Source organism: Nycticebus coucang, chromosome 5 (genome assembly GCF_027406575.1).
Source record: "Nycticebus coucang isolate mNycCou1 chromosome 5, mNycCou1.pri, whole genome shotgun sequence".
Taxonomy (NCBI): Eukaryota; Metazoa; Chordata; class Mammalia; order Primates; family Lorisidae; genus Nycticebus; species Nycticebus coucang.
The window spans coordinates 132,927,690-132,952,172 of NC_069784.1; the positions used below are offsets into that span (position 1 = coordinate 132,927,690).

Genomic DNA, 24,483 nt, shown 5'->3' on the forward strand with positions numbered 1-24,483 from the left:
GTTACTCACTATGTACAGATGGTCCTTGACTTAAGTGGTGTGACACAGAACTTTTTGGCTTTACAGGGGTGCAAAAGTGATATATGTGTGTCAGGAACTTTGAGTGTCCACACAGCCATTCTGTTTTTCACTTTCGGTAGAGTATTTAATAAATTACATGAAATATTCAATACTCTGTTATTGATTAGGCTTTGTGTTAGATGATTTTGCCCAAGTGTGGGCTAATGTAAGTGTTCTGAGCATGTTTAAGGTAGGCGAGGCTAAGCTAGGATGTTGGGCAGGCTGGGTGTAAGTGCTTTTTGGACTTAGGATATTTTTTATTTACAAGGGGTTTATCAGGACATAACCCCATCACAAGTCAAGGGGCACTCTGGGAGTCGAATAGGCTGAGAATTCCTTTCTTTTGCTTGAGAGGAGGAGGCAGAGAAGGAAACAGCTGCTCCTTTTCTTCCCTTCACCACCCTGTGCCGTGGCTCCTTCTGGTCCCTGGGTTCTGATCCTGGGGCCTCAGCTCCTCAAGGGCTCTGCACTTGGAATTGGAGGGTTGGGCCTTTTGGATGGGGGTGGGTGGGAGGGAGTTCATCTTTGTTTTTATAAATCCTAATTGAAATTTAGCACTTCCTTCAATTAGGAAGACAGCCCAACACAAGCCAGTACATGCTACATCTGACTTTGTCACCCAGGTGTCTTGGGCATAGCTCAGACGCTGTCACCAGTAGAAGTGACGGATGTTTTCACATCACATTAGAGTTGTTGCAGATATCTCAAAATGGTGCTCACTGTTTTTTTTTTTATTTTATTTTTTATTTATTTTTTTTTTTTGCATTTTTTTTTTTTTTGTAGAGACAGAGTCTCACTTTATGGCCCTCGGTAGAGTGCCGTGGCCTCACACAGCTCACAGCAACCTCCAACTCCTGGGCTTAAGCGATTCTCTTGCCTCAGCCTCCCGAGTAGCTGGGACTACAGGTGGCCGCCACAACGCCCGGCTATTTTTTTGTTGCAGTTTGGCCGGGGCCAGGTTTGAACCCGCCACCCTCGGTATATGGGGCCGGCGCCCTACCTACTGAGCCACAGGCGCCGCCCTTTTTTTTTTTTTTTTTTGAGACAAGTCTCAAGCTGTCGCCCTGGGTAGAGTAACGTGACATCATAGCTCATAGCAACCTCCAACTCTTGGGCTCAAGGGATCCTCTTGCCTCAGTTCTATTTTTAGTAGAGACAGGCTCTCGCTTTTTGCTCAGGCTGGTCTTGAACCCCTGAGTTCAAGCTATCCACCCACCTCGGCCACCCAGAGTGCTAGGATTACAGGCATGAGCCACCGTGCCTGGCCAACAGTGTTGGTTCTTATCACTAGTTTGAAATTAATGTGGTTAGTAGACCCCACTAGATCTTGTTTTTTAAGACACTAATAGTAAGGCACATATATTGCTATATTGTAATATTTTTTAAAAATCTTGATAACTGGATTTCCATAAGATTAGTATCCTTTGAGATCCTATGATGTTGATTTTTATAATAGCTTTATTGAGTATTATTCACATACCATACACTTACAGATTAGCATGCCCATGTTCTGTAGTATATACTCAGGGTTGTGTAATCATCACCACAATTTGAGTTAGAGCATTTTTGTCCCCCAGAAAAGAGACCGTGTACTCGTTAGCAATACTCCACCTTCCCCTGCTCCGCTCTCAGCCCCTGGCAGCCACTGATCTGCTTTCTGTTTCTAAATTTGCCTGTTCTGGACAGTTCACATCAATGGGATATTTATCAGCTCTTATTGACTGTTTTTGTGTAGCGTAACATTTTCAAGGTTCATCTGTGTTTATAATTTGTTCTATGCATTTGAATCATTATTGTGAGGAAGGATCCAAAGGCCTGCCCCTGTCCTGGCTTGAGGGACCTGTAGTGTCATTATAGAGGGAAGGGCTCCCTTCATCTGAAGGTCCTTCTCTCTGTCATTTTTGGTTTTGCACCAGGCTTGGGCATTGACGGTCGCTGCCAGAAACTCAGTGGGCCAAGCAGGGCACCTGCCTCGGGGTTCATTGCACCCAGGTCTCTGTTTCTATCTCCCTCAGGTGGTAGCAGGTGCCTTGGGCGTGGCAGACGCCTCTAGGATGAAGCTTCCAGGGGGTGACGCTTAGAAAGGAAGGTCTTTACAAACAGCTAACAATGACTCTGTCCTGTTTCTGAGCCTGAAGAAGGTGACAAAGGGCCAGCCAGGCCCAAGGTGTCTGCTCTCAGGCAGAGGCCAGAATCCCAGTGCCTCAGCCACTCTGGCGCTGACCCCACAGCCCCAGCCCCAGGAAGCTGTCGGCGCTTCCAGAGAGCAAGCTGTTCGTGGGAAGGGCTGAATCCCCGCAGCTCTGTGATTCGCGAGTCCCAGAACCTCCACACTGCCTTTGTGTTTTCTCCGCGTGGGTGGGGAGGCAGATTGGCAAAGCGGGTGTGAGTGAGCAGGAACTGGAGCCTGCCGCTGATGTCTTCTGTGGTGTGTTTCCCTCCCAGCTCCGGAAGAAAAGGAAGTCATTAAAGGACAGTATGGCAAGCTCACAGACGCTTACGGCTGCCTGGGGGAGCTCAGGTTAAAATCTGGTGAGTAGCCACCGAGCCCGGGAGAGCAGCTGTCGGACCCGCTGCCACCGTGGTGGGCGGGAGCCTCTCTCGTGTCTGTCTAGGGGGCTGTGGGGCTCAGCCATCCTGTTTCCATGCTCTCTTCTTTTAGGGTGTTTCTTTATACCCCGGAACCTGTTTCTCCCTGCGCGAGGATGGGGGGCCTGGGGAGCTATGCCCTGGTTGTCACCTGTCTGTGCTGGTGGGAGTGGGAGTGGCTTCCAGCCTGTGCCAGGGAAACTCACCTTCCTTGTTGCCAGTGTTTTCAGAGTCTGGGCTGGGGCTTCTGCCCAGAGCCGTTTGTAGAAGGTGTGTTGAGGTGGGCAGATGGGGATGGGGACCAGAGCAGATGCCAGAGGCTCGGAGTCTGTAGACTCTCTGATGTATCTGGAGGGCAGAGGGGTGGGCTGGGAGTTATTGGCAGGAGAGAAAAGCCACCAATGTTCTGACTGTCAGACATTCCCTGGGGGGTGTGAGGGAAAAGGACTGAGGACGAAGAGGGCACAGCCACTCGGTGTCATCCCTGCTGTCCTGCACATTGGGAGCCCCATGGCCCTGGGGTTCTGCAGCTACCACTGTTTCTTTCCTTCTGCTTTGGTCCCCGCCCCCATGTGCTATCAGCCACCTGAATATGGACCTCAGTGACTTCTGGTGCCAGGATCAGAACACAGGCTTTGTCCTCGATTCTTGGTGGCACCTGTCAAAATGGAACCGCTATGCGTTGTCCCTTTTCAGGGTTTTCCCGAGCTTGCTCGTCTCTTCCCTGTTCCCAGCAGCCCTTTCAGAGACTGAGGATTGTTGAAGCCCCAGGAAAGCACTGCGGTGCTTGCTGTGACTTGTCTGGGGTCCTTTCTGTCACAGGATGCTTTCTCCTGAATAGTGGTCATTGCACTGATCATTTCCAAGTAGTGTTTAGGAAAATCTCACAGCACCCACGTGACAAAATGCATGTCTCAAATTTCTGTTTTGTGCCAAGAGCTAGATAGACGTTAACTTTTTTAATCCTAAAAATAAGCCAATGTGAAAATATATCTTGTCCCCATTTACAGTAAAGGAAACAGGCTCAGAGGGTCGAAGCAACTTGCCTAAGGTAAGAGGCTTAGCAAGAACTCAGACCCAGACCTAGCTGCCTCCAAACACTGCACTTTCCAGTCCACGCCTCGGGTTTCTGCAGGACTTTTCCCTCTGCATGATCTTTCTGAGGCTATACAAAATCCCTGAGGCCCTTGCCCCTGGTGTCATGGTGGTGAGGACAGTGGCCTGCACTTCCCTGGCAATCACTTTGTGCTGGGCACCGCCTCATGTGTTTAATTTGTTACCTGGGGGGCCACCTGTTAGGTGGATGCTGTTATCACCCTGTTTTGCACATGCTCCTGAGGCATAAGGGCTGAACTCATCTACTCTGAGACACATTTGGTACACTGTAACGTCTAGGCCCTCAGCAGGCCTCACAGTCCTTGGCATCCTGCAGTTATGGTCAGCAGCTGTTTTTGCTACAATGAAGAATGACTCATTTTACCCCCAGCACTGTGGAAAGGGATTTAGTAAAGGTAGTTAACTGACCCAAGGTCATGCAATTCTCAACCTGGGTCTTAAGCTCATGCTTAGTGGCACCAGGAATCATCTGCAGCGCCAGCCCTTGATTTCTCTGCCACACAGTCCTCCTGACAATAGTTCCACCCTCACCGCAGAGCTCTGTGCTCCCACCGTCAGACCAGGAAACTGCTTCATCTCTGTCCTACGTCCTTGAGTGATCTGCATGAGGTGATTGGCATGGCTGCCTTGGAAGGCCAGGGTTGCGCCTTGGACTCCAAGCAGGCTGGTCCTGGTGGTTTGTAAGTGTGGGGCCTGGGGACAATGGCAGTCCTGCGGCCAAAGGGCAGAGCCTATGCTCCCCGCCTGCACCTGGACATTGTTTTCCTTAGAACTGGGCGGTCTGCGTGACCACAGAGGAACATAAATAGTATTTATTTCTCTTCATTAAGAGATCCCTTTCTAATAAATTTTTACTTGTGTTAAATGATAACTTTTTCAAAATTTTTTTTGTACCTTGTATTGTTTACATTGTTTGGCCAATTATATATATTACAGTGACAACCCGAACCCAGGAAACTTTTTTTTTAGATAGGTCTTGCTTTGTCACCTAGGCTGGGTTGCAGTGGCATCATCACAGCTCACTGCAACCTCAGATACCTATGCTCAAAGGATCCTCCTGCCTTAGCCTCCCGAGTAGCTGGGACTACAGGTGCCCACCACCATGCACAGCTAACTTCTATTTCTAGTAGAGATGGGGTCTCACTCTTGCTTAGGCTGGTCTCGAACTCCTGAGCTAAGAGATCCAGCCACCTCGGCCTCCCGGAGTGTTGGAATTACAGGCCTAAGCCACTGTACCGAGCCCAGAAGGAAAACTTTGTAAACACTTTGCATTTAGGAGCAAACCAAGGCATAGTGAGCTAGGGTGGTCAGTAGAAGACGTCGAAGCACAAAGTAGGTTACATTAAGGATGAGAATCTGTGGGGGAAGTAGAATGGAAATGTGAGTGAAAAATGCCATCCGTCAGAGAACTGGCTAATGTATTCCTTTAAGTGACAGATGATGATGAGTATCAAATCACTGTGGAGATCCTACTGGGTCCTGCTAAAGAGAGCCACCACAGTTTTTTATGTCAGCATTTAGAATATGCTATAAAATTTATTATTTACAGTTATTTAAACTGATGATGTAAGTGTTCCATATCGATTTTAAACAAGCAGGGAATGCTGTCTCAGTGTATCCATCTGGGCTGCTGTGACCAAGCACCTTAGACTGTGTGGCTTTACAAGCAACAGGAGTTCATTTCTCACGGTTCTGGAGGCTGGAAGTCTGAGATCAGGGCACCAGCAGATTTGATATCTAGTGAAAGGGGCTTTGCTTCTCGGTCCTTAGGTCCTTACGTGGGAAGGGACAAGGAAGCTTACTTGTGCCTCTTTCATCAGGGCACTAATCCCATCTGACAGAGCCCCATCCTCATGACCTAATCACCTCCCAAAGTCCTCACCTCTTAATATCAATGTCGTGGGGGTGAGGATTCCAGCATAGATATTGGGGGGACACACAGATCCAATCAATAGCAGGTTCTTGATTGACCACATTCTTATAAAGGATCTTTTAAAGACAATCAAGTCTCATTGGAAACCGTTGGACTTTAGAGTCAGGCAGAATATGGGCTTAAGGTGGAACCTGTGTTTGAATCCTGGGTCCCACAAAGAGTAGCACTGTGCTTGGGCTGGTGATTCAGCTCCCCTGGGGGACAGTCCCTTGGGTGTAAGATGGCCGTAGCCCTGGTGGTATAGCCAGAAAGTGGATTTGGGTCCCAGCTCCCCCACTCTGTTACCTGGGATGGCTGCTTGCTCTCTCTGTGTCTCCACTCCTCACCCTGTAAGAGGAGTTGGTGATGCTCCCTAGGATGTTAGAAGGGTTAAGTGGAACCTGTGCTGTGCATGGGGCAGGCAATGCTGGCACAAGTGGACCCAGCTGTTCCTGAAGCCTGGCTGCACCACCCACAGGTGCCAGCTCCTTGCAGCCCCTGCCCCTACTCTCGGAAGCCTAGATGTCTTCCCACGTGCTGCAGCCCACCCTTCTCCTCCAAATCTCTCCCCTTCCCACTGTCCTACCCAGGAAATGCCACTGCCTTCACAGTAGCCTGGGACTCGTGCCAGGGACACAGCCCCCACGCAGAGGCTTTGAGGGAGTGTGCTAGAAATCAGCTTCATGACTCGGTGGAGTAACATGAGGCAGAATTTTCCATGCCTTTTCTGAAACCTACTCCTGGCCCAGGCCACGGGGGCTGTTCCCTGTCCCCTGCTCCTCCAGTGGCATGTTTCTGGGCTCTACACTTACCTGCGCTGGGCCATGGGGAGGCTGGAGCATGCTTGATGTCTGCCCTCTGAGGCCTCGCTCTAGGATGTCCACCCCACCTGGGCCCGTGAGACCCAGGCAGAGGGTAGGTAGACTGCAGAGCCAGAGGACCTGGGGGAAGCTTCTACTCAGTTCTGTGGGCAAGTAGGAGCCATGGAGGGATGTAGGCAGGGGAGGGCTGTGATCAGATGTGTTTGGGAAGGCCACTCCGGTGACAGGCCATGGCTGGGAGGATGGAGTCCAGGCCATGGCCAAAGAGTTAGTGGGAAGGTGGGAGGCTTACTGACAGGTATGTGAAGAGGGCTGTCCCACCCGACCGTTGGGCAGGGCCAAGAATCTGCATTTCTGAGCTGCTCGTGGGCAGTGCTGGACCTACTGGTCAGAGGACCACATCCTGAAAAGCCCCATGTTAGGCTTATTTACAGGCCATATTCTTAAGCCAGTGAATTTGGAAATACCGGGGATGTAGCACATCTCAAGAAGTCACCTTCCCAGCTGCAGCGGAAATGGGCTCTGTCTTCTCTACCCCGCCACCCTGTCAAGCTGCTTAGTGGCTGCACTGACTGACCTTTAGCTCTTGCGTCCAATTTCCCTTCTAGGTGGCACTTCCCTGAGCTTCCTCGTATTGGTGACAGGCTGCACATCCGTGGGCAGAATTCCAGAAGCTGAAATCTACAAAATCACCGCAACCGATTTTTACCCTCTTCAGGAAGAGACCAAGGAGGAGGAGCGCCTCACAGCCTTGAAGAAAATCCTCAGCTCGGGGGTGTTCTATTTCTCGTGGCCCAATGATGGATGCCATTTCGACCTGACCGTCCGGACGCAGAAGCAGGGCGATGGCAGCTCGGAGGGTGGGAGCTCCTTCTGCTGGTGAGATCCCTGGGTCCCATGGGGGATGGGCCCTGGGGGGCAGCTCACTGCCTGATCCCCACATTGTTGGTCACCTCTGGCCAGTGGTGACCTATGCCTGTGGGCTGAACACAGTGAGCAAGAAGAAAACTGGCCCCAAACCCTTCACCCCGTGGGCTCGGGATGTGTTCAGAGGGGTCTGATGCAGATTTAGTCAAGAAGAGCTGCCTGTAAGAAAAGCAAGTGAAAGTGGCACCTGCTGGTGTCAGCCCAGACGCCTGCTGGTGTCAGCCCAGACGCCTCCTGGTTTTCTCAGCGATCCTGGTTACTTCCAGGGCACAGCTGTTCACCACCCATGCCCAGAGAGCACCCGTCGTGGTTCTAGGCTCTCCTGGGGAACACACACGTGATCCTCAGTAATTAGTGAGGAAGGATCTGTTATCCCATTTTACAGAGGGGGAAACTGGGGCATGAACAAGCGAGTTAGAATTTTGCAACATTCTGCACACCTAGTAAGTGGCAGAGCCAGGCTTTGAACCCAGGCATTTTGGCACCAGATCCTAAACTGGTAATCACAAGCTAAACCCGCCCCGTCAACAGGGAAGTGGAATCAGCTTGCCCACAGTGACTTGTAGTAACATGCTAAGACAAGCCCCGAAGCCCAGGCATAGGTGTCTGTTTTCTGTTTATTTAGGATCGTCTGATGCTCCTTCCTTCTGAGTACAGGCGGAGCAAAGAATTATTTGCTGGCCTCTCTGGGCCCTGGGGTCAGGACCTGGCAAAGTCTTGTAGGGTGGGTGGTGGTGACTACGCACAGCAGTGCCCCAGCCTGGCTGTCAGCAGTGCTGTGCCCTCGGGTGCACAGGGATGCCTGAGAAACTGGGCAGAAGCAGAGGGATGAAAATGCTGCAGGGGGGTGGGGTTGCTCCAATAGGCCTCATGGGATGTGATGGTTTAGGGTTCCAGTGTCTGCCTTTTGGGCTCCATCAGTTTTCCCAGTCCTGAGATGGGATTGGTGAGGCTTATTTCTGGCCTTTATCTGTCTCTTCCTCCCCGCACCCAGAGGTGGTCACTGGTTTCCTTCGGGGACTGAGTATTCTTTTCTTGCTGCTTCTGAGCCCCTTGTCAAGTGAATGCTGACTTCCATTTGGGGGGAAAGAGACCCCATGTCCCTTTGTACCCCCCAGTGACCTCAGCCTCAGATCCTCCTCCTGTGATACTGCTGACTTTGGGGGGAATAATGTGCTCAGACTATAATCCGCGTGAATCTCTTAAATTCTCTTAACAATCTCTGATCTTGTTAAATGCAGATTCTGATACAGCGGGACTAGGCTGGGCTCAAGATGCGGCAGCTGCCCGCACTGCTGGTCTGCAGTCCGCACACTGAGTAGTGGGCTCCAGGGGCAAGTCTGAGAGCCCCACAGGCTGCTGCACCTGCTGCTCAAGGCAGCTGGGCTTAGGAGAGGAGGGGCGGTTAAGTTGTGAGGTGTGTTTATGTGGACGTGGTGAACCACTTTAAACCAGACTGTCCAGTGGGTGAGCAGAGGCTCGAGCCATCGGCAGCTATGACATTCCTTGAAGCTGCAGGAGATCCCTAGGGTGTCAGGGTTGCCCAAGCACCTTTGCAACGGCCCTTCCCTCTGTGGTGGGTGGGAGACATGAGGGACCAAACAGTAAGGCAAAGGGGAGATTCACAAGGGGGAGGCTGAGGGGGACTTGGGACGAGGGCCGAAGTGTCCCTCTCTGGAGTGGACATCAGACTGTGTCTTCTGTTGGAAGGAGGAAGTAACCTCAGCGGTGCCAGGCTGCTCTGCGGCACCACACCTCCCTCAGGGTGGAACGCCTAGAGCTGACCACAACTGACTCCCCCGGGCAGAGTGGTCTCAGGCTGGAGTGCCTTAGCCTGCTGTGTTGTGGTCCAGCATTTGGGGTCTGCAGACCCACAGCAGGAGTGAGTTGGGGTCAACACTGACAGTGGCCAGTGAACTGGGGAGAATGAAGGACAGGGTAGAGTCACCTGCCCAGGCTGGTGAGGTTACCGATCATAATGACAACTGAGGCATGGTTAAGTTCTAGGAGGCAACTCAAAGCTATTTTCCTTTATAGATTTGGGAACATTTTTTCTTCAGATGTAATGTAGATTTGGGACTCTTCTTTCTGGGATGTGAGCCAGCTTCCCTAAGATGGTCAGGCAGGTGTTACTAGAAATTCAGCTTCTTTGAGGGTTGTCCACTTGGGAAAAGGTTTCCTCCTGACTCCTGGTGACACAAGCCGTAGCTGTAGGGCTGGCAGATTGGAACATTCTGGAGGCTTTGTCTTGATGCCATGTGCAGGTCTGATCCATGTGAGCCTGAAGCTGGTTCGGCTGAGTGAGGGTGATTCAGAAGAGGGGCATGTCTGTGTGAGGCAGTGCACTGCGGTCGCCTCTTCTAGCACAGCAGACCTGTGGCTATATATATGAGCTCACATAGGGTTGGGTACCGGCTGTGGTCCCTGCAGGGGTGCAAGTGGGTGTGCTCACAGTGGGGGAGGCTGGCCTGAGAGCAGGGAGCTCAGAGCGGGTCCTGGATGTGTCAGAGCTCACAGTGCAAATTCCCAGGATGGAGAAATGCTGCTATCTTTGAGGCCGGCTCAAGGGCAGGAATCAGGTTGCCTTTTTTAAACAAATAGGGCATCATGATCTAGATTCGCTCGCTAGTCTGTGAGAGCGAGTCTCCTAGTGACAATTGCTGCCTCACTGGGAGCGGGTTACAGGCTTCAGAGAGGCACCACTCAGGTCTCCTGGGAAGTGGGGAGGCCAAGCAAGGGGCAGTGAGAGAATGAGGCTGCGGCTCGCAGGCACACCGGGAACGGGGGGTCTTCACCAGTGCGGCTCTGGCTGAACATGCAGCTCCCAGCTCCACACTGCCTCGGGCTGGCTTCATGACCAGGTTCTTCGTTTCTCTTTGCCTCAGTTTCTTTATGAAATGGGGCTACTGATGATACCTTTCACAAATGTCATGTCAAGGATGAAGTGAGCAAACCGATCCCAGAACCTTGAGCACTGAGCATGGGACGCTGGAACTTCCCTTCAGTTGTGTTTTCATTTTGTCCTTTTAAATTTTTTGGATTGCTTTGTAATGCTCTTATTGCATGCATCTCCCGGCGGGGGTGCACGTATGTATATAATTTAAATAAGTGTGCAGTGTTCAATATGATTTTTTCTATCGTTTGTCATTTTATTATTTAGTGTCATTACTTAGTCATAAAACATACGATGAAGTTTTTTACTAATGGGGCCTATGATAAAAGAAGGTGGCGGCCACAGGCTGCGTGGTGGGCTCACCGTCCACTTTCCCTTCCCTTTGCTGACAGGGACAAACTGGTCTAGTCTCGGGAAAGCACTCTTGGTCCCTTCCTCCTGTCCGTGGCACAGTGGCCCGACTGTTTGTGCAACTCTCAAAAGTGCATGAACTTCCCAGATCTGTACCTCCTGAGTGCAGAGCCCATGGGTGGATCTACCCTGTTCTGACCCAGGACTCCAGCCCCCTTGGGAGCCTCACTAGTGCTTGCTTTGGGTGCAGCGCTTGCCGGAGGATGTAAGGTGACCTGAATCAGTGTGTGCCTCTATTTTGCAGGAACCAGCTGTTGCATGTGCCCCTGAGGCAGCACCAGGTGAGCTGCCATGACTGGCTGCTAAAGGTCATCTGCGGGGTGGTGGCCATCCGTACAGTGTACGCCTCTCACAAGCAGGCCAAGGCCTGCCTCATCTCCCGTATCAGCTGCGAGCGAGCAGGCGCGCGCTTCCACACTCGTGGCGTGAACGACGATGGCCATGTGTCCAACTTCGTGGAGACGGAGCAGGTCAGTGTCCAGGCCCACCCATGGGCCACATGGTTCAGAGTGGCTGCAGCCCTTACACGCAGTCTTCCTACCTGGGCAGTCAAGGCCCTGATGTATCTGTGGTGGTTTCTGGTCATGCCGCCTTCCTTAAGGAGAGGACAGCATGTGTCATTGGGGCTCTGCATGCAGACGTGGCCTCTGGTCTGCATGGTACATCACTTTTGCTTCATGCCTCATGCTGAGAAATGGTGCTTACCTGAGGTATTTTAAACTAAAAGGAATCAGGAACTTTTGCCGTGGTCATGAAGGGTGGTAGTTATTCTGAGAGCAGCTAATGGGTGAACCAACAGGGTTTGAAAATCTTTTCAGGGCAAAAATAATTAGATCAATGCCATGGAGGATGAGAGAAGACATCATAGTTTTTATCCTAAATCAGCTGAAGCTTCACCCTTTGAGTATTGGTACCTGGGGACTGTGAGATCTGCGTGTTAGGCAGCAGCTGCTGTCAGCTCTCCTAGTAAACAGCCATCTGCTTAATTTCTTGATTTTTTTTCCCCTAAATTTTGTGCTTATTCCCAGAGATGCTATCTTACAACTGGTTTTAAAAATTTTTTTTGTTTTACCTTGCAATCTGAGATCATGCCACCACGTAGAAGATTAGTGTAGTAAACCTCAAGAAAGGATGAGGAAGAAAAGCCCGGGAAAGGTGCGGGGGCAGTGCTGCTGTGTTTGCTCCTGCAGGTGTGGCCTGCCTCCCTCCTCCCTGCCGCCTGCTGCCACTTGGGGAGGCCTCCCTTAGGAGGACTTTGGCCACTTTAATCCAGCATACTTTTGCACAGCTGCCTCCACCACTTGGGAGCTCCTGCCTGCTGGGGATATCTGGTGATATCCAGATATCTGGTGTGCGGGTGTGTGTAGAAAGATGACAAAGCTGCCCCCTTAGAATGGGACAGTGGCCCTGACAGGAGCAGCTGGTGCAAATACTTGCCTATAATTCTGGCCACAGTGTCCACTGTCCTGGATATAGATAAGGCTGTTAAATAAATGTCCATTTAAAAATGAAAGAGAGAGGACTGAGTGAGGTGGCTCATGCCTGTAATCCTAACATTCTGGGAGGCCCAGGCAGGAGGATCACTTGAGCGCAGGAATTAGAGGCCAACCTGAGCAAGAGCGAGACCCCATCCCTACTAAAATTAGAAAAAAATTAGCTGGGTGTGGTGGCAGGTACCTGTAGTCCCAGCTACTAAGGAGGCTGAGACAGGAGGACTACTTGAGCCTAGGAGTTTGATGTTGCTGCGAGCTAGGCTGACGCCACAGCATTCTACCCAGGTGACAAAGTGAGACTCTGTCTCAAAAAACAAAACAATGCGGGGGGGGGTGGGAGGAGCCCTGCCCTTCCTTCCCACTCTGTCTGCACAGTAACATCCTTCTCTTTGCTCTTAGACCTCAGTTCATCGCCACTTTTCCATCCTCATTTTTGTCCATATGTTATCAGCCTGAGATCTTTGCTTCACTCAGCAAATCTTTATCACTTATCACCTGCCATGGGCTGGGTGCTATGCTGGGAACAGGGGCCAGGGGGCCAGAGGTGCAGAGCATGTTGGTACCAAACAGAGTGCTGGAGGGGGCCCCTGGCCTTGGTGATGGAACCAAATTCAAGAGACCTTCGCCAGCCCTTAGAGTGAGGCCTGGGCCTTCATCTCTGCCTCATTCCCCGTCCATCCCTGGGGCAGGCAATCCCTTGCCTGGTCCTGGAGTTGGTTGTCCCCAGATATTTGGTTTTAATTTTTTTTTTTTTTTTTTTTTTTGCAGTTTTTGGCCGGGGCTGGGTTTGAACCCCCCACCTCCAGTATATGGGGCCGGCGCCCTACTCCTTCAGCCACAGGCACCGCCCTGTCCCCAGATATTTGGACTTCAACTAATATTTAAAAAGTTGTAGTCTCGTCTACTGTGTACTATTGAGTAAGTCCTTGGGGAAACAGCTACCCTTCACCATCACCATCCTTTCCTGTAAGACAGGGGCAGTTTCACACAGAAGATGAAAGGGGGCTCCCTAATAAAGTGCCCAGATGGTGGCTGCAGACCACAGGTACTTATTCTCTCATGGTTCCAGAGGCAGGAAGCCTGCAGACGAGGTGGGGCAGGGCGGTGGTCTCCTCTGAGCCTGTGGGTGGTGGGTCCTTCCTCACCTGTCCGGGTCTTGGTGGCCCCAGCATCACTCCCATCTCGATGTCTGTCTTCACTTGGCTGCCCTCCCCCGATCCAAGGGCCCTCCCTACTCAGGTGTGGCCTCACCTTAACTAATTACATCTGCAAGGACCCTGTTTTCACACATGGTCACATTCTAAAGTACTGAGGGTCAGGGCTTCAACACATCCTTTTGGGAAGGGACACAACTGAACCCATAATAAAGGACGTCACCACATGTCCGGGGACTGTGCTCTGCGTGCGGTGTGTCAGGCTTTATGAAGAGTCCTTTCCTGCGGTTCAGTGAGCATTCCCATGACCCAAGTAGGGCCTTCCTGTGAATCTGCGCCTGGGCCTGTGCTGGTCTCCTGTGCTCCGGGCTTACCTGCTAGGGCCCCACAGCCCTGAGCAGCCCCCGGGCCTTAGAGGTGTGAACCGCCTGCCCCTCTGGCTCCAGGGATCCCCAATCCTGTTTGAATTTCCTCCCCTGCTTCCTCCTCAGGCTAGGGGAGGGATTTCTTAGCTCCCACGAGCTTTTGTGGTCTTCCTAGGGTGTTCCAGTTCCCTGGGTCCTGGGCCAGGCAGCACTGCCCTCTTTGAAGTCCTCACTAAACCCTGCTCCCAGAGGCAGCAGCAGTTGACAGGCACCTGGACACCACCATCTATCCACCCGGAAATGCAGGCAGCCACAGATGCCATCCCCCATTTCAACCTAGGGAGTGTAACTTAACCCATGGTGACTTCATTTCCACTGGTTACGTAGTAGGACATACTGGACACGGCCTGGCACCCAGGGCCATGTGTGTCAGGCTGCTGGTGAGCCACGTGGGCTGGAGACCCAGGTCAGGCCATGCTGTCAAAGCCCACAGACAGTCTGATACTGAAGTATCACTTCTGCAGCACTGTCTACTGGAAGCCTTCCCAACAGATTGGGAGCACAGGTGATGCCTCAGGAGCAAGAGAGCAGGGTGGCCTGGCCGGTGACTTTGCCCTTCCAGGTGGTACTCGGCTCTGACTCCTGCCTGGAGAGCTACGGAAGCACAGCAGATCCGAGTGGTGGAGGCCCGGGCTGGAGGCCTCCCGGGCAGGGTGGGGCTGCAGAGCAAGAAGACAAAAGACCCGGCGGCCGACAGTGAAGGCTGTGCCTCCTGGAGCCTGTGTTCCGGGCACGCCCACATGCACAGCCAGCATGATCCTAATGGTAGTTGGCATCCCAAAGCCAGAAGCCTGGTGTGACAGTATAGGGGCAAGAGGAACAGAGGGAAATGACTGTCCCCAAAGGATCAAGAGACTCATGTTGCCCCCCTTCTACATACCAAGAGAGCCACTTTCTCTCCATCTCTGAGGTCACCAAATATGATAGAGGTGCCAAGGTTGACACGAATTATTTGGGTTTTTTTAAACACAAAAACCTGTAAGTGGAATATGCACGTCTGGTGTTCCTGCTGAGCGGCAGCCGGCTCCCTACCTGGCTGTCCAGCTACCTGCAAGAGGGGCGCTATCTTTTACCTACTGACGTTTACCCACTCAGGACTTCAGTGATCTGGTGGGATTCTGCACAAGTCACTGCTAGGAACCTGGCATGTCCTACTCTCCTGAGTTTGCAGAGTGCGGCTTTGCTTATGTTGAAGAGCATATTGCACCCCACTTCTGAGACCTGAAAGTGGTTCCCCAGACAGGGTGGAGTTGCTTCCTTCAGGTAGCGTGTTGAGTTCCCTGACCTGACATTTGAGGAAGTGGCAGGCTTGGAATCTCGGTGTCCCCGCCCCACGTTCAGGCAGCAACTTTGAGGAAATTGGTGTTGAGCCTGCTGGGCGGGGAAGGAGGGTGTGCTAAGGCAGCCTGGCCCTCCTGGTGCTGCCCGGGTCGCTGGCCTGGACCCCTCTGAGGGCGCAAGACCCTTCAAACCTGCCCTCTTGCCATTTGCAAGTGGAGGCCTCAGGAACACACATAGGCAGCCGGATTACCCCTGCAGTCATCACCTGGCAGCCAATGATGGGACCAAACCAGGAGCAGACTGGCTGGGGCAGGAGCTCTCGGCAGGCCTGGCTTCTCAGGAACTAGTCTAATCCTCAGGGAGCAGGGAAGGGGGTTTCTGTAGCATCTTTCCTGAGAGGAACGCATCTCCCTCCCCTGGGCAGGCTGTGTGTGTGCATGTGTTGTGTGCAAGTGTGGAGGCTTGTATGTGGTGGGGTGTGTTTTGTGTCCTACGTGCATCGCGTGTGTATTGAGGGCACTATTGTGCACTTGCACGTGGCGGCATGTGTGCAGCGTGTGCATTTGTGAGTTGTATGCACCTGCATGTGTGTTGTGTGCCTTGCTGGCATCTCAGCCTCCCTGGGAGGAAGCATGAGTCCGTAGGGCTCTGGTGAGTCATACCTGGTGGGCCTGCCCTGCAGCAGTGACTCACCATGCAGGAAAGCAAGACCCAAAAGTCCACTCACTCTGTCAAAACAAAGGATCTAAGATAAAGGTTTGAGATGAAGGATCTGTTGAAGATAAGGCCACTGACTGATCCTGGGAGGTCAGCATGACGGTGTGTCCTCCTAAGAATACAGACTTGGAGAGAGGTGGTTAAATAATAGCGTCTACACAGGAATGAGTTTCTCTGCCTTTATCCCTCTCCTTTTATGGTGGCAGTTGGTTTCTGTTCCCACCCTCTGCAAAAGCTCAGGGTCACCCCGCTACTGCCTATCGGGGGTGCAGGCCCCAGCCTGGCCTCACCACACCATCACAGGGGCCTCACTGCTCTCGCTGGCTCCTTCCCACCTCTTGCCTCTTCTTCCTGGATTCCTTCTCCTTCCTAGCCCTAAGCATCGTCTGCCTCCAGGAGATGGCCTTCCCATGCCCACAGGGCCAGCACATGCCTGCAGGGAGAAAAGACAGCTCCATGCTTTGAGTGCCCATAGGTGCCGGGCTCCTGCTCCCTTATCACCCCTCTCTGGGCAGCATGTGACATTAGATCCTTTTAGAGAGTGGGAAACCAAGGCTGCAGGTGGTTAAATAACATACCTTAGGCCACCCCGCACTGGGTAGAGTGGCAATCAGATGCAGCCTGGGCTTCTCCAAGAGCCACCTTCTTCCCTGTTTTCACTTTCCATCCTGCTCACACCTGGGACCCCAGAAGCCATCTGTTAAAATGACATCTGTGAGATGAGATTCCCATGGCTATTCATCACTGGCGTTTGCTCAGTGTTCTGGGAACAAGGAAGGTGGCCCTGCTGGTGGGAGGGGATGCAGATTTAGGGTGGGAAGAAGTGACTGCTTTGGATACCCTTTCTCCTTGCCCAGGATGGGGGGTGCTCTGGGCCCTGCCTGTCTGCCAGGGTTTGCAGAAGCTGGTTCTGTGCAAGTCTCAGTGTGAGAAGGGCCTGGCCTGGAAGGGGCATTAATAGCACTCGGCAATCAGAGTGAAGGATGATATTCCTTAGCTTTAATCAGATCCTGGGCAAGTTTAAGAGTTGTCTTTATATAAAAACACTGGCTGAGTTGGTTTCTGTAGTTCATTCTGCCCTTTCCCTGTAGCTCTCTGCTGCTTAGCTGTCCCGTGTTGGTCATTTGCATGCCCTGCATTTATTTGATGGTGGCTAGCTATGCCAGTCATTAAACAACCTGCTATTTAACTCTGCTTTTAGGATAAGGAGGGGTAAGGAATTTGCTGGTACTCAATACCTGGAAATAGACAGACAGTGGATTTTTCCCTGGGAGATTAAAGGATAGGATTCCAGTTCAGCAACACAGACACCAGGGTCATTGTCTGTCGATCCTGTGGTTCTAATTTTCAAGTCCTCCACTGCGGAATTACTAATGCATGTGTGATCAGTGTGATCTCGCCTGCGCAGGGAGCTGCCCTGTAAGGGAGCAGGCTGCCAAATGGAAAGGCCCAGCCACAGCGCTCAGGCCGGCCCTGCCAGGCCAGGGTAGAGTTGCGCAGATAAAGCCTGAGCATCTGATAGCCACTGCACCCTGCTCAGGATGGTACTTTGTGTCCTTTTAAAACCCCCTTGCACTCCAGTATCCCAGAGGCCTGCGGCTCCTCTGACGTAGCTGTGTAGGTGGTTGATACATTTTTTTTTTTTTTTTTTTTGTAGAGACAGAGTCTCACTGTACCGCCCTCGGGTAGAGTGCCGTGGCGTCACACGGCTCACAGCAACCTCTAACTTGGGCTTATGCGATTCTCTTGCCTCAGCCTCCCAAGCAGCTGGGACTATAGGCGCCCGCCACAATGCCCGGCTATTTTTCTGTTGCAGTTTGGCCGCGCCTGGGTCCGAACCCGCCACCCTTGGCATATGGGTCCAGCGCCCTACTCACTGAGCCACAGGCGCCTTAAAGTGTGTCATTTGTTTCTCTGCAGGTGCTGTCACACTGGCAGCTGGTAGAAATTATATGGTGCACATTGACTGAATGGCCTGTTTAAGACACAGAACCAAGGCCAAGTTCAAGTTGAGTCTTGACCTGTGTTGTCAAGTTCAGGGCTGACTAGTGTAGTCAGCTGGATCTTTTGGCTGCAGCCTGCTCATTGTAGTTCATTCTGCCCTTTCCCAGTAGCTCTCTGCCGCTTAGCTGTCTGACACGGTAAGGCAGGGGCTCTGAGGGAGGTCAGATTTAAGTTCCAGAGTGCACTGGGACTCCTACAACGGGGGTGGCGGTGTCACTGGGCTCTCCAGAGAAGTGGGTGAGGTTGTGTCCTGGGAGTGTGAATCCCTGCAGACCTGGGAGGGTGGCAGGGAGGCATCAGGCCTGGGAGGGCTCCAGCCCCCCTGCAGGCCCCTCCTCAGAGGCTGGTGAGCTGCCAGTGTGCCCACTCACCACCCAGCCGCAGTCAGGCAGCAGCGCCAGCCACGCAGCAGAGAAGCAGGGGGCACCGCTGTCCACTGTCTGCCCTTCATTCTGGCCGGTGTCAGGTCGCAGCCGGCTGGATCCCTTTACCCAGCTCAGGACATTCGGTTTCATTGAGGAGTATCTTCCCTTTCTGTTTCCTTGTGCCACAGACGATTTACATGGATGATGGCGTGTCATCTTTCGTCCAGATCAGAGGCTCCGTTCCCCTGTTCTGGGAGCAACCAGGGCTTCAGGTAGGTAATTTAAAAAGGGAAAATGTCCCCTCGTGTCAATGTTCACCTGCCCTCTCCTCAGCAACTGTTTATTTCTTTTGACATGTTCCTTCCGTGGTGCGGTGGCTGGCCTTCCTCAGCCCATTTGTGTTGAGCTGAGCTACATGTGTGTGCGTGCATGTGTACAGAACACACACACCCAGGTCTGGTGGCTTTCTTTTTTTGGGGGGGAGGGGGGAGGTTCGGTGGCTTCCTGCTCGGCAGGCTGTGGCGTCTTGCTGCAGACTCTGGTGCGGAGTTGTGGCGGCTGTAGTGTGAGGGACCCACATGCTATGTGCTTGGGCAGAGTCACCTTCCGTTAGACCCCAAGGTCGAGGATTTTGAGAACGTTTTTGAGAGCTGTGGCTGTGCAGTAGGCCTGGCACCGGGTGCTTGCTGTGGGGTCATGTGCGAATCGCACAGCTTTCTCGTGATTTCTAAAAATATCCCCTACGGCAGGGCTGTGGTCAACACCAGAGGGATTTGGCTTTCTGTCTCCTGGGCAGAGTTTGGGGTGGGAAGGCGTCCCAGAAACACATCTGTGTTCAATGAAACGATGCTGCCTCCTCGGGTGTCTTCTCTGAGAAGGCGAGGTATGGGCCGAGTGCACTGGAGATTCCTCCACACCCATCTGGCATCTTCTTCCCTGTCCCGAGGGAACATCGGTGCATTCAGAAAACCTCCCAGCTGGGGCCTTCGTCTGCTTCCCATCTTTTTACTGAGGGCTCTCATGTGACGGCAGTTGGGCCATCAGCCACCGGCTGCAGGGGCCCAGAGCACCATCTGCCAGGTTCCTCGGGGTATTTGACACAGCTGGGCTCATAGTCCCCAGGCGTGGGTCCAGCTTCGTAGCATAGCCCTCAGCCTGACCCCATGCCAGCAGTGGGTGAGTGACTCACCGCAAGGGCCGTGGGTGAGGTCACGGCGTTGGTGACGCAGCAGGTCAGCTCATGGGTTGAGATGGGTGGACTGGCGTCTGGTGGGAGAGAGGGCTTCATTAACATTCAGTCTTTGCGCTAGAGAGGGACAGCCAGGAGGCATAAGATGACATCTAGAGAGCACTCCTGGGGACATTTCTAACATTCCTCCAGAGCAGTGATGCCAAGGGAGGTGTTTCTGACAAACATCTTTATTGAGGTATAATTTATATACTGCACACCTCAGCCATTGAGAACATACAGCTGAATGGTTTTTAGTACATTTACAGTTGTGTAACCATCACCACAATCTAACTTCATGACGATTTCATCACTGCTAAAAAGCCTGGTACCAGTTAGCAGGCAGTTCTCTTATTTCCAAACTCTCCTTTGAGCAGATGGTTAATCTGCACTCTGTCTCTAAAGATTTCCCACAATGGACATTCTAGATGGGTTCTTGAAACTTGGTTTACTTTAAATTGGGGGTTTTCCTTTGGAAACTTCGTGAGCTCTGTATTGGGAGAATAAGGCAACTGTTCACGTGAGTATAGTCCATAAAGGGAATGGGGAGACTGCGTCACGTTTCGTGTAGAATTTGTGAGAAATCCAAAAGCTGGGGGGATGGTCGTGACACGTTCTGGACTTTGCAAAGACCCTTTGAGGTTGGCCGTCTGCTTCACTGGGGTCGGGTAGCCCCCAACCAGGGATGGCTCTGGCCACTAGCTACTTTCTCCTTGGCTTGTCCCCCGGGCCTAGCTCTGCAGAGTCCCAGGCTGCCAGGAGTATGACTGATTCTTCTCCCTGAGACTCACCTCAGATCTCCAGGGAGGAGTCTCCTGTTCCCCCTTCCTCTTTTGTCTTCTCCGAGGGCTTCTGATTCCTTTGCTGTCTCTGTCCTATTTCTAGGACTCTGCGCCCTCATCCCCCTTGTCTAAAAACCAAAACTAATTTTCACTCCCCTCTTTCATTTAATTTTGGTCTCCAGCTAGACCTTCCTGATGCTCTGGACACAACCCAACCTGCCATGGAATGACCATGCCTTGATACAGCACGAACTGGGGACCCTGGGCCTCAGGTGCTGCAGCATTTTGAAAGCTGTGTCACCCTTTCAGATTCTGAACAGTTACTTTTTGCCAAAGCCTCTGTGGTTCCTTCAAAGCAAGTTTCAAAAGGCTTTAGTGTTCTTTAATCTTATTAAGGATTTGCTGACCTTTGGGCCTAATACCCATGTTTATCCTCTTAAGTACCACCCGGCATCGAAGACAGATTAAGTCATCTTCAGAGGGGAGGGGACGGGCAGGGCAGCTGTGAGTGGTCTCTGGCCACCCAGCCCGAACTGTCGGTATCAAGCCTGGGGATTGTCATTTCTGGTGGTTTTCCTCCATTTAGACCTTTCCCCTCCTTCTTTCACTTAGGTTAGATTAAAAGTGCAGAGATTTGGGGTGGAAAGCTTACGTATTACGTTCGTTATGTCTTCTTGGGGGCTGCCCGAAGGAACCATGAGCCCTTCAGGGGTGGGGGTGGGACATGCAGGGAGGACTATGGGGGAGGATTTGTCTGCATGTTTGATGGTACATCCTGGTTTCATTTCTGGCAGCCATGTACCTTTAACATTTTCACCACATAAATAGGTTGTGTCGTTTATAAATAATCACATTGAAATTTTACTCTTTTTTTTTTTTTTTTTTTGTAGAGACAGAGTCTCACTTTATGGCCCTTGGTAGAGTGCCATGGCATCATACAGCTCAAAGCAACCTCCAGCTCCTGGGCTTAAGCGATTCTCTTGCCTCAGCCTCCCGAGTAGCTGGGACTACAGGCGCCCGTCACAACGCCCGGCTATTTTTTTGTTGCAGTTTGGTCGGAGCTGGGTTTGAACCCGCCACCCTCGGCATATGGGGCCGGCGCCCTACTCACTGAGCCACAGGCGCCGCCCTGAAATTTTACTCTTAAAACAAATTGCTACCCTGGAATATCACTAGCTATGCCTAGAATCTATTTGTGGTCTAGTGGCATTGGTTGAAGGCTTTGCTCCCCTTGTCAGTTGAGATTCCCCTAAGGTGTGTATACACACAAGCATCTTGCACAGGCGAGCTTGGTCTGTGTTTTGAAGTTTTATGTCAGCACACACGCATCTTGCACAGGCGAGCTTGGTCTGTGTTTTGAAGTTTTATGTCACTGAACAAACTGGAGGGGGTGCAAAGTGGACGGGGCCCGTGCTGCCTGCATTCACCAGTCCCTGTTAAGAGTCATTACTGGGTTCTTGGATTCCTGCACTGGATGTGCACATTTGGGTCCTTGTACCTTTCTTTGTTCCCCAAAGGACATGCGATGACTTACGGTGTAACAATTTAAAAAATAAGTGAAGAAGGTGGAGGGAAGGCAAAGAATATTCCCAATGAAAGTGAACTGGAGTTGGGGCCAGAGGTGGTGCCTACGCCACATGCTGTGGATCTGGTGTGCTTGTGCAAAAGAGAGTCACTTCTGGGTGGCGCCTGTGGCTCAGTGAGTAGGGCACCGGCCCCATATACTTAGGGTGGCAGGTTCAAACCCAGCCCCGGCTGAACTGCAACCAAAAAATAGCCGGGCATTGTGGCGGGCGCCTGTAGTCCCAGCTGCTCAGGAGGCTGAGGCAGGAGAATTGCGAAAGCCCAAGAGCTAGAGGTTGCTGTGAGTCCTGTGACGTAATGGCACTCTACTGAGGGTGGTAAAGTGAGACTCTGTCTCTACAAAAAAAAAAAAAAAAGAGTCACTTCTGTCCCAGGCTTCCCAGCAGCCACCATGGAAAGAACCTCAGAGGCAAGGTGTGTATCCTAGTGACGCCTCAGTGTGGTGTGAGCAGAGCTATTACAGAGTAGGGCTGAGATTCCTCAAGAGGCCAGCCTGCCTGGGCTCCGGGGAGCAGGGCGGCTACTGAGGGGCCCAGAAGGCACCCTTTGGGGTTCTTGTCTTAACTGACTGGGAACAGCAGGAGAAATCTCTCAGGTAAGAAGTTAGCCTGTCTTTGCAGGGGGAGCACTGGGTGCAGATGTTGTGACCCTGGGGTCATGACCCCATCTGGAGAGCAGAGTGGATCAGCTGCTTGGCGTCCTAGGTATGAGAGGCACAGCAAGAGGGAGACGGGAAAGGTGGGCAGCGGCTAGGTTAGGACAGTTGTGGATGTTGCACTGTGGAGTTTGTGTCCCACCCCAGGAGCTACCGGTGCTGCATTGCCTGACTTTGCTGCATGCTGGAATCACCTGCAGAGCTTTACAAAATCCTGTGCCCAGGTTGACACTTTGCAGATTAAATTAGCATCCAGGGCTGGGGCCTGGCAGCTGTCTTTTGAAGACCCCTCAGTGACTCCAGTGTGCAGGAAAGTGCGATGCTAACAAACCAATTTTACTGGAGTCGGACTAGGTGCAGGGAGCTTTGATTTGTAGCATTTGCCCATTGCTGTGGTTTAAATGCTCCCGTCATGGGCATGTTCACCAGTGCCATAGCACTGAACTTGGGGTTGGGAAGAACTATGTGTGCAGTTGGCTTGTGAGCTAGCAGCAGCTGACTCTGCCCCACTCGGGACACTGCGGTGTCTAAATACACTGGCGGTGTATTTAGATATCAGTCTGGTGAGTTTAGTTCCAAGGGTAAGACTGCAGAGAGGGACACAGATGGAGGCTCTGGGGGGATGCGATTTTTTGGCAGCCTTTAGTAGGGTAGGAACAGGGGGACAGGTTGGAGGGGGTTCAAGGCACTGTTCGTGGTCACAGGGCCTGTCAGGTGCTAATGCAGACTCTGCTGGGCAGACGGCCAGGAGTTCTCTAGCCTTGACTGGTCTGATGGCCAACTCCCTAAACCCAGTCTCTGGGTGACAGGGTTGAACTAATGCCTTCAGGGCCAGATAGAGGAGGAGGACCAGGTAGAGAAGGAAGATGACGATGGGTGGCAGTCAGCTCCTGGGGGCCAGTGTCAGCGGTGGGATCTGCCCCCAACTGCAGCTCCTTCCTGATGCCGTGACCTCAGGAATGGGTGACACCAGAGAAACGAGACGTGGTCAGTGTTGGAACAGGACAGAGGTGGAGGGGAGGACATGAGGCCTAAGGAATCTAGACTAAAGGGGTACACAAGGCTGATGGAAGGAGGATGGCCCCCGAGAGAAGGTGGGGCCCAGCCCCCTCCACTGCTGCTCATGCCCATCTACTTTAGGAGATAGAGGGACCCAACCCGAGGCCCTGAGGCAGAGGAAGCTGCCATGGTGGGCTGTGCCTGGTCAGGAGTCCCCTGTGGTGTGGACATGGCCCCAGGGAACTGTCCTTCCCCGGCAGCACCTTCTGCCCTGTCCCAGCCAATAGCAACCTGAGCAAAAAGGGAGCATAGGAGGTGAGAAGCGAGTCCGCTGCTCCACTCAGCCTTCACCTGAGGGCTGGCCAAGATGCAGGTGCCTGGCTCCACACCAGAGTTTTGGTTCAGTAGATCTGGACGGGACTAAGACTTTGCATTTCTAACAAGCACCCAGGGACCATACGTAGAGAAGCACTTGTGTAGTCCTACAGATCCCTTCCACCCATTTCCTGCCCTGGCCCTTCACACTTGACTTCTTAGTGCCCCCAGCTAGGGACGGTGGGCTACCCATAGTGGGATGTGCCCATGCGTGTGACAGTCATGTCTGTCTAAGTCCAGGGCAAGAGACAGGCCAGAGGCCCTGGAGAGACGCACCCTGCCCTGGCCTGTACCCTCCCCTCTGGTAGCTGCTGCTTCCAGGGCTCCACCTCTGCACCCCACCTCCCAGAGTCCCCGCTGATGGGAGGGGAGCACGTCATGGGGAGATGTCCTCTGTCACCTTGTTAGGTTGATGCCAGTACTCAGTGGCACAGTTTCTACCAAATTCGCTTGCATGTGTCACACTGGCTTATTAGAAACTTGGGCAAGCGTGTGGCCTTTCCGGGTGGTCCTGGCTGGGTGGCAGTGCCCCTCCTCCCTGTCTCCGCATGGCTCGCCGTGCCTGCTGGTGGAGCTTGTGCCGTCACTCGGTACCAGATGATGATGCAGCTTGCGATGGGACCAAGGTCTTGTTTGTGACAGGGGCATTTACAGAGCCTGTGCCTGCAGTCTCTACCTGTTCACAAGAAGAG

At 52.5% G+C, this 24,483-nt stretch overlaps 1 protein-coding gene across 4 annotated transcripts in view; it reads left to right on the forward strand.

Moving 5' to 3' along the window:
* Positions 1-24,483, forward strand: part of SYNJ2 (synaptojanin 2) — an 86,641-nt gene that overhangs the window by 21,075 nt on the left and 41,083 nt on the right. For all 4 annotated transcript variants that reach the window (XM_053592767.1, XM_053592769.1, XM_053592768.1 and 1 more), the window contains exons 2-5: positions 2,506-2,592; positions 7,107-7,377; positions 10,974-11,199; positions 18,357-18,440. In XM_053592767.1, coding sequence (XP_053448742.1) covers positions 2,506-2,592; positions 7,107-7,377; positions 10,974-11,199; positions 18,357-18,440 — 668 coding nt within the window. The remainder of the gene's footprint in view (positions 1-2,505; positions 2,593-7,106; positions 7,378-10,973; positions 11,200-18,356; positions 18,441-24,483) is intronic.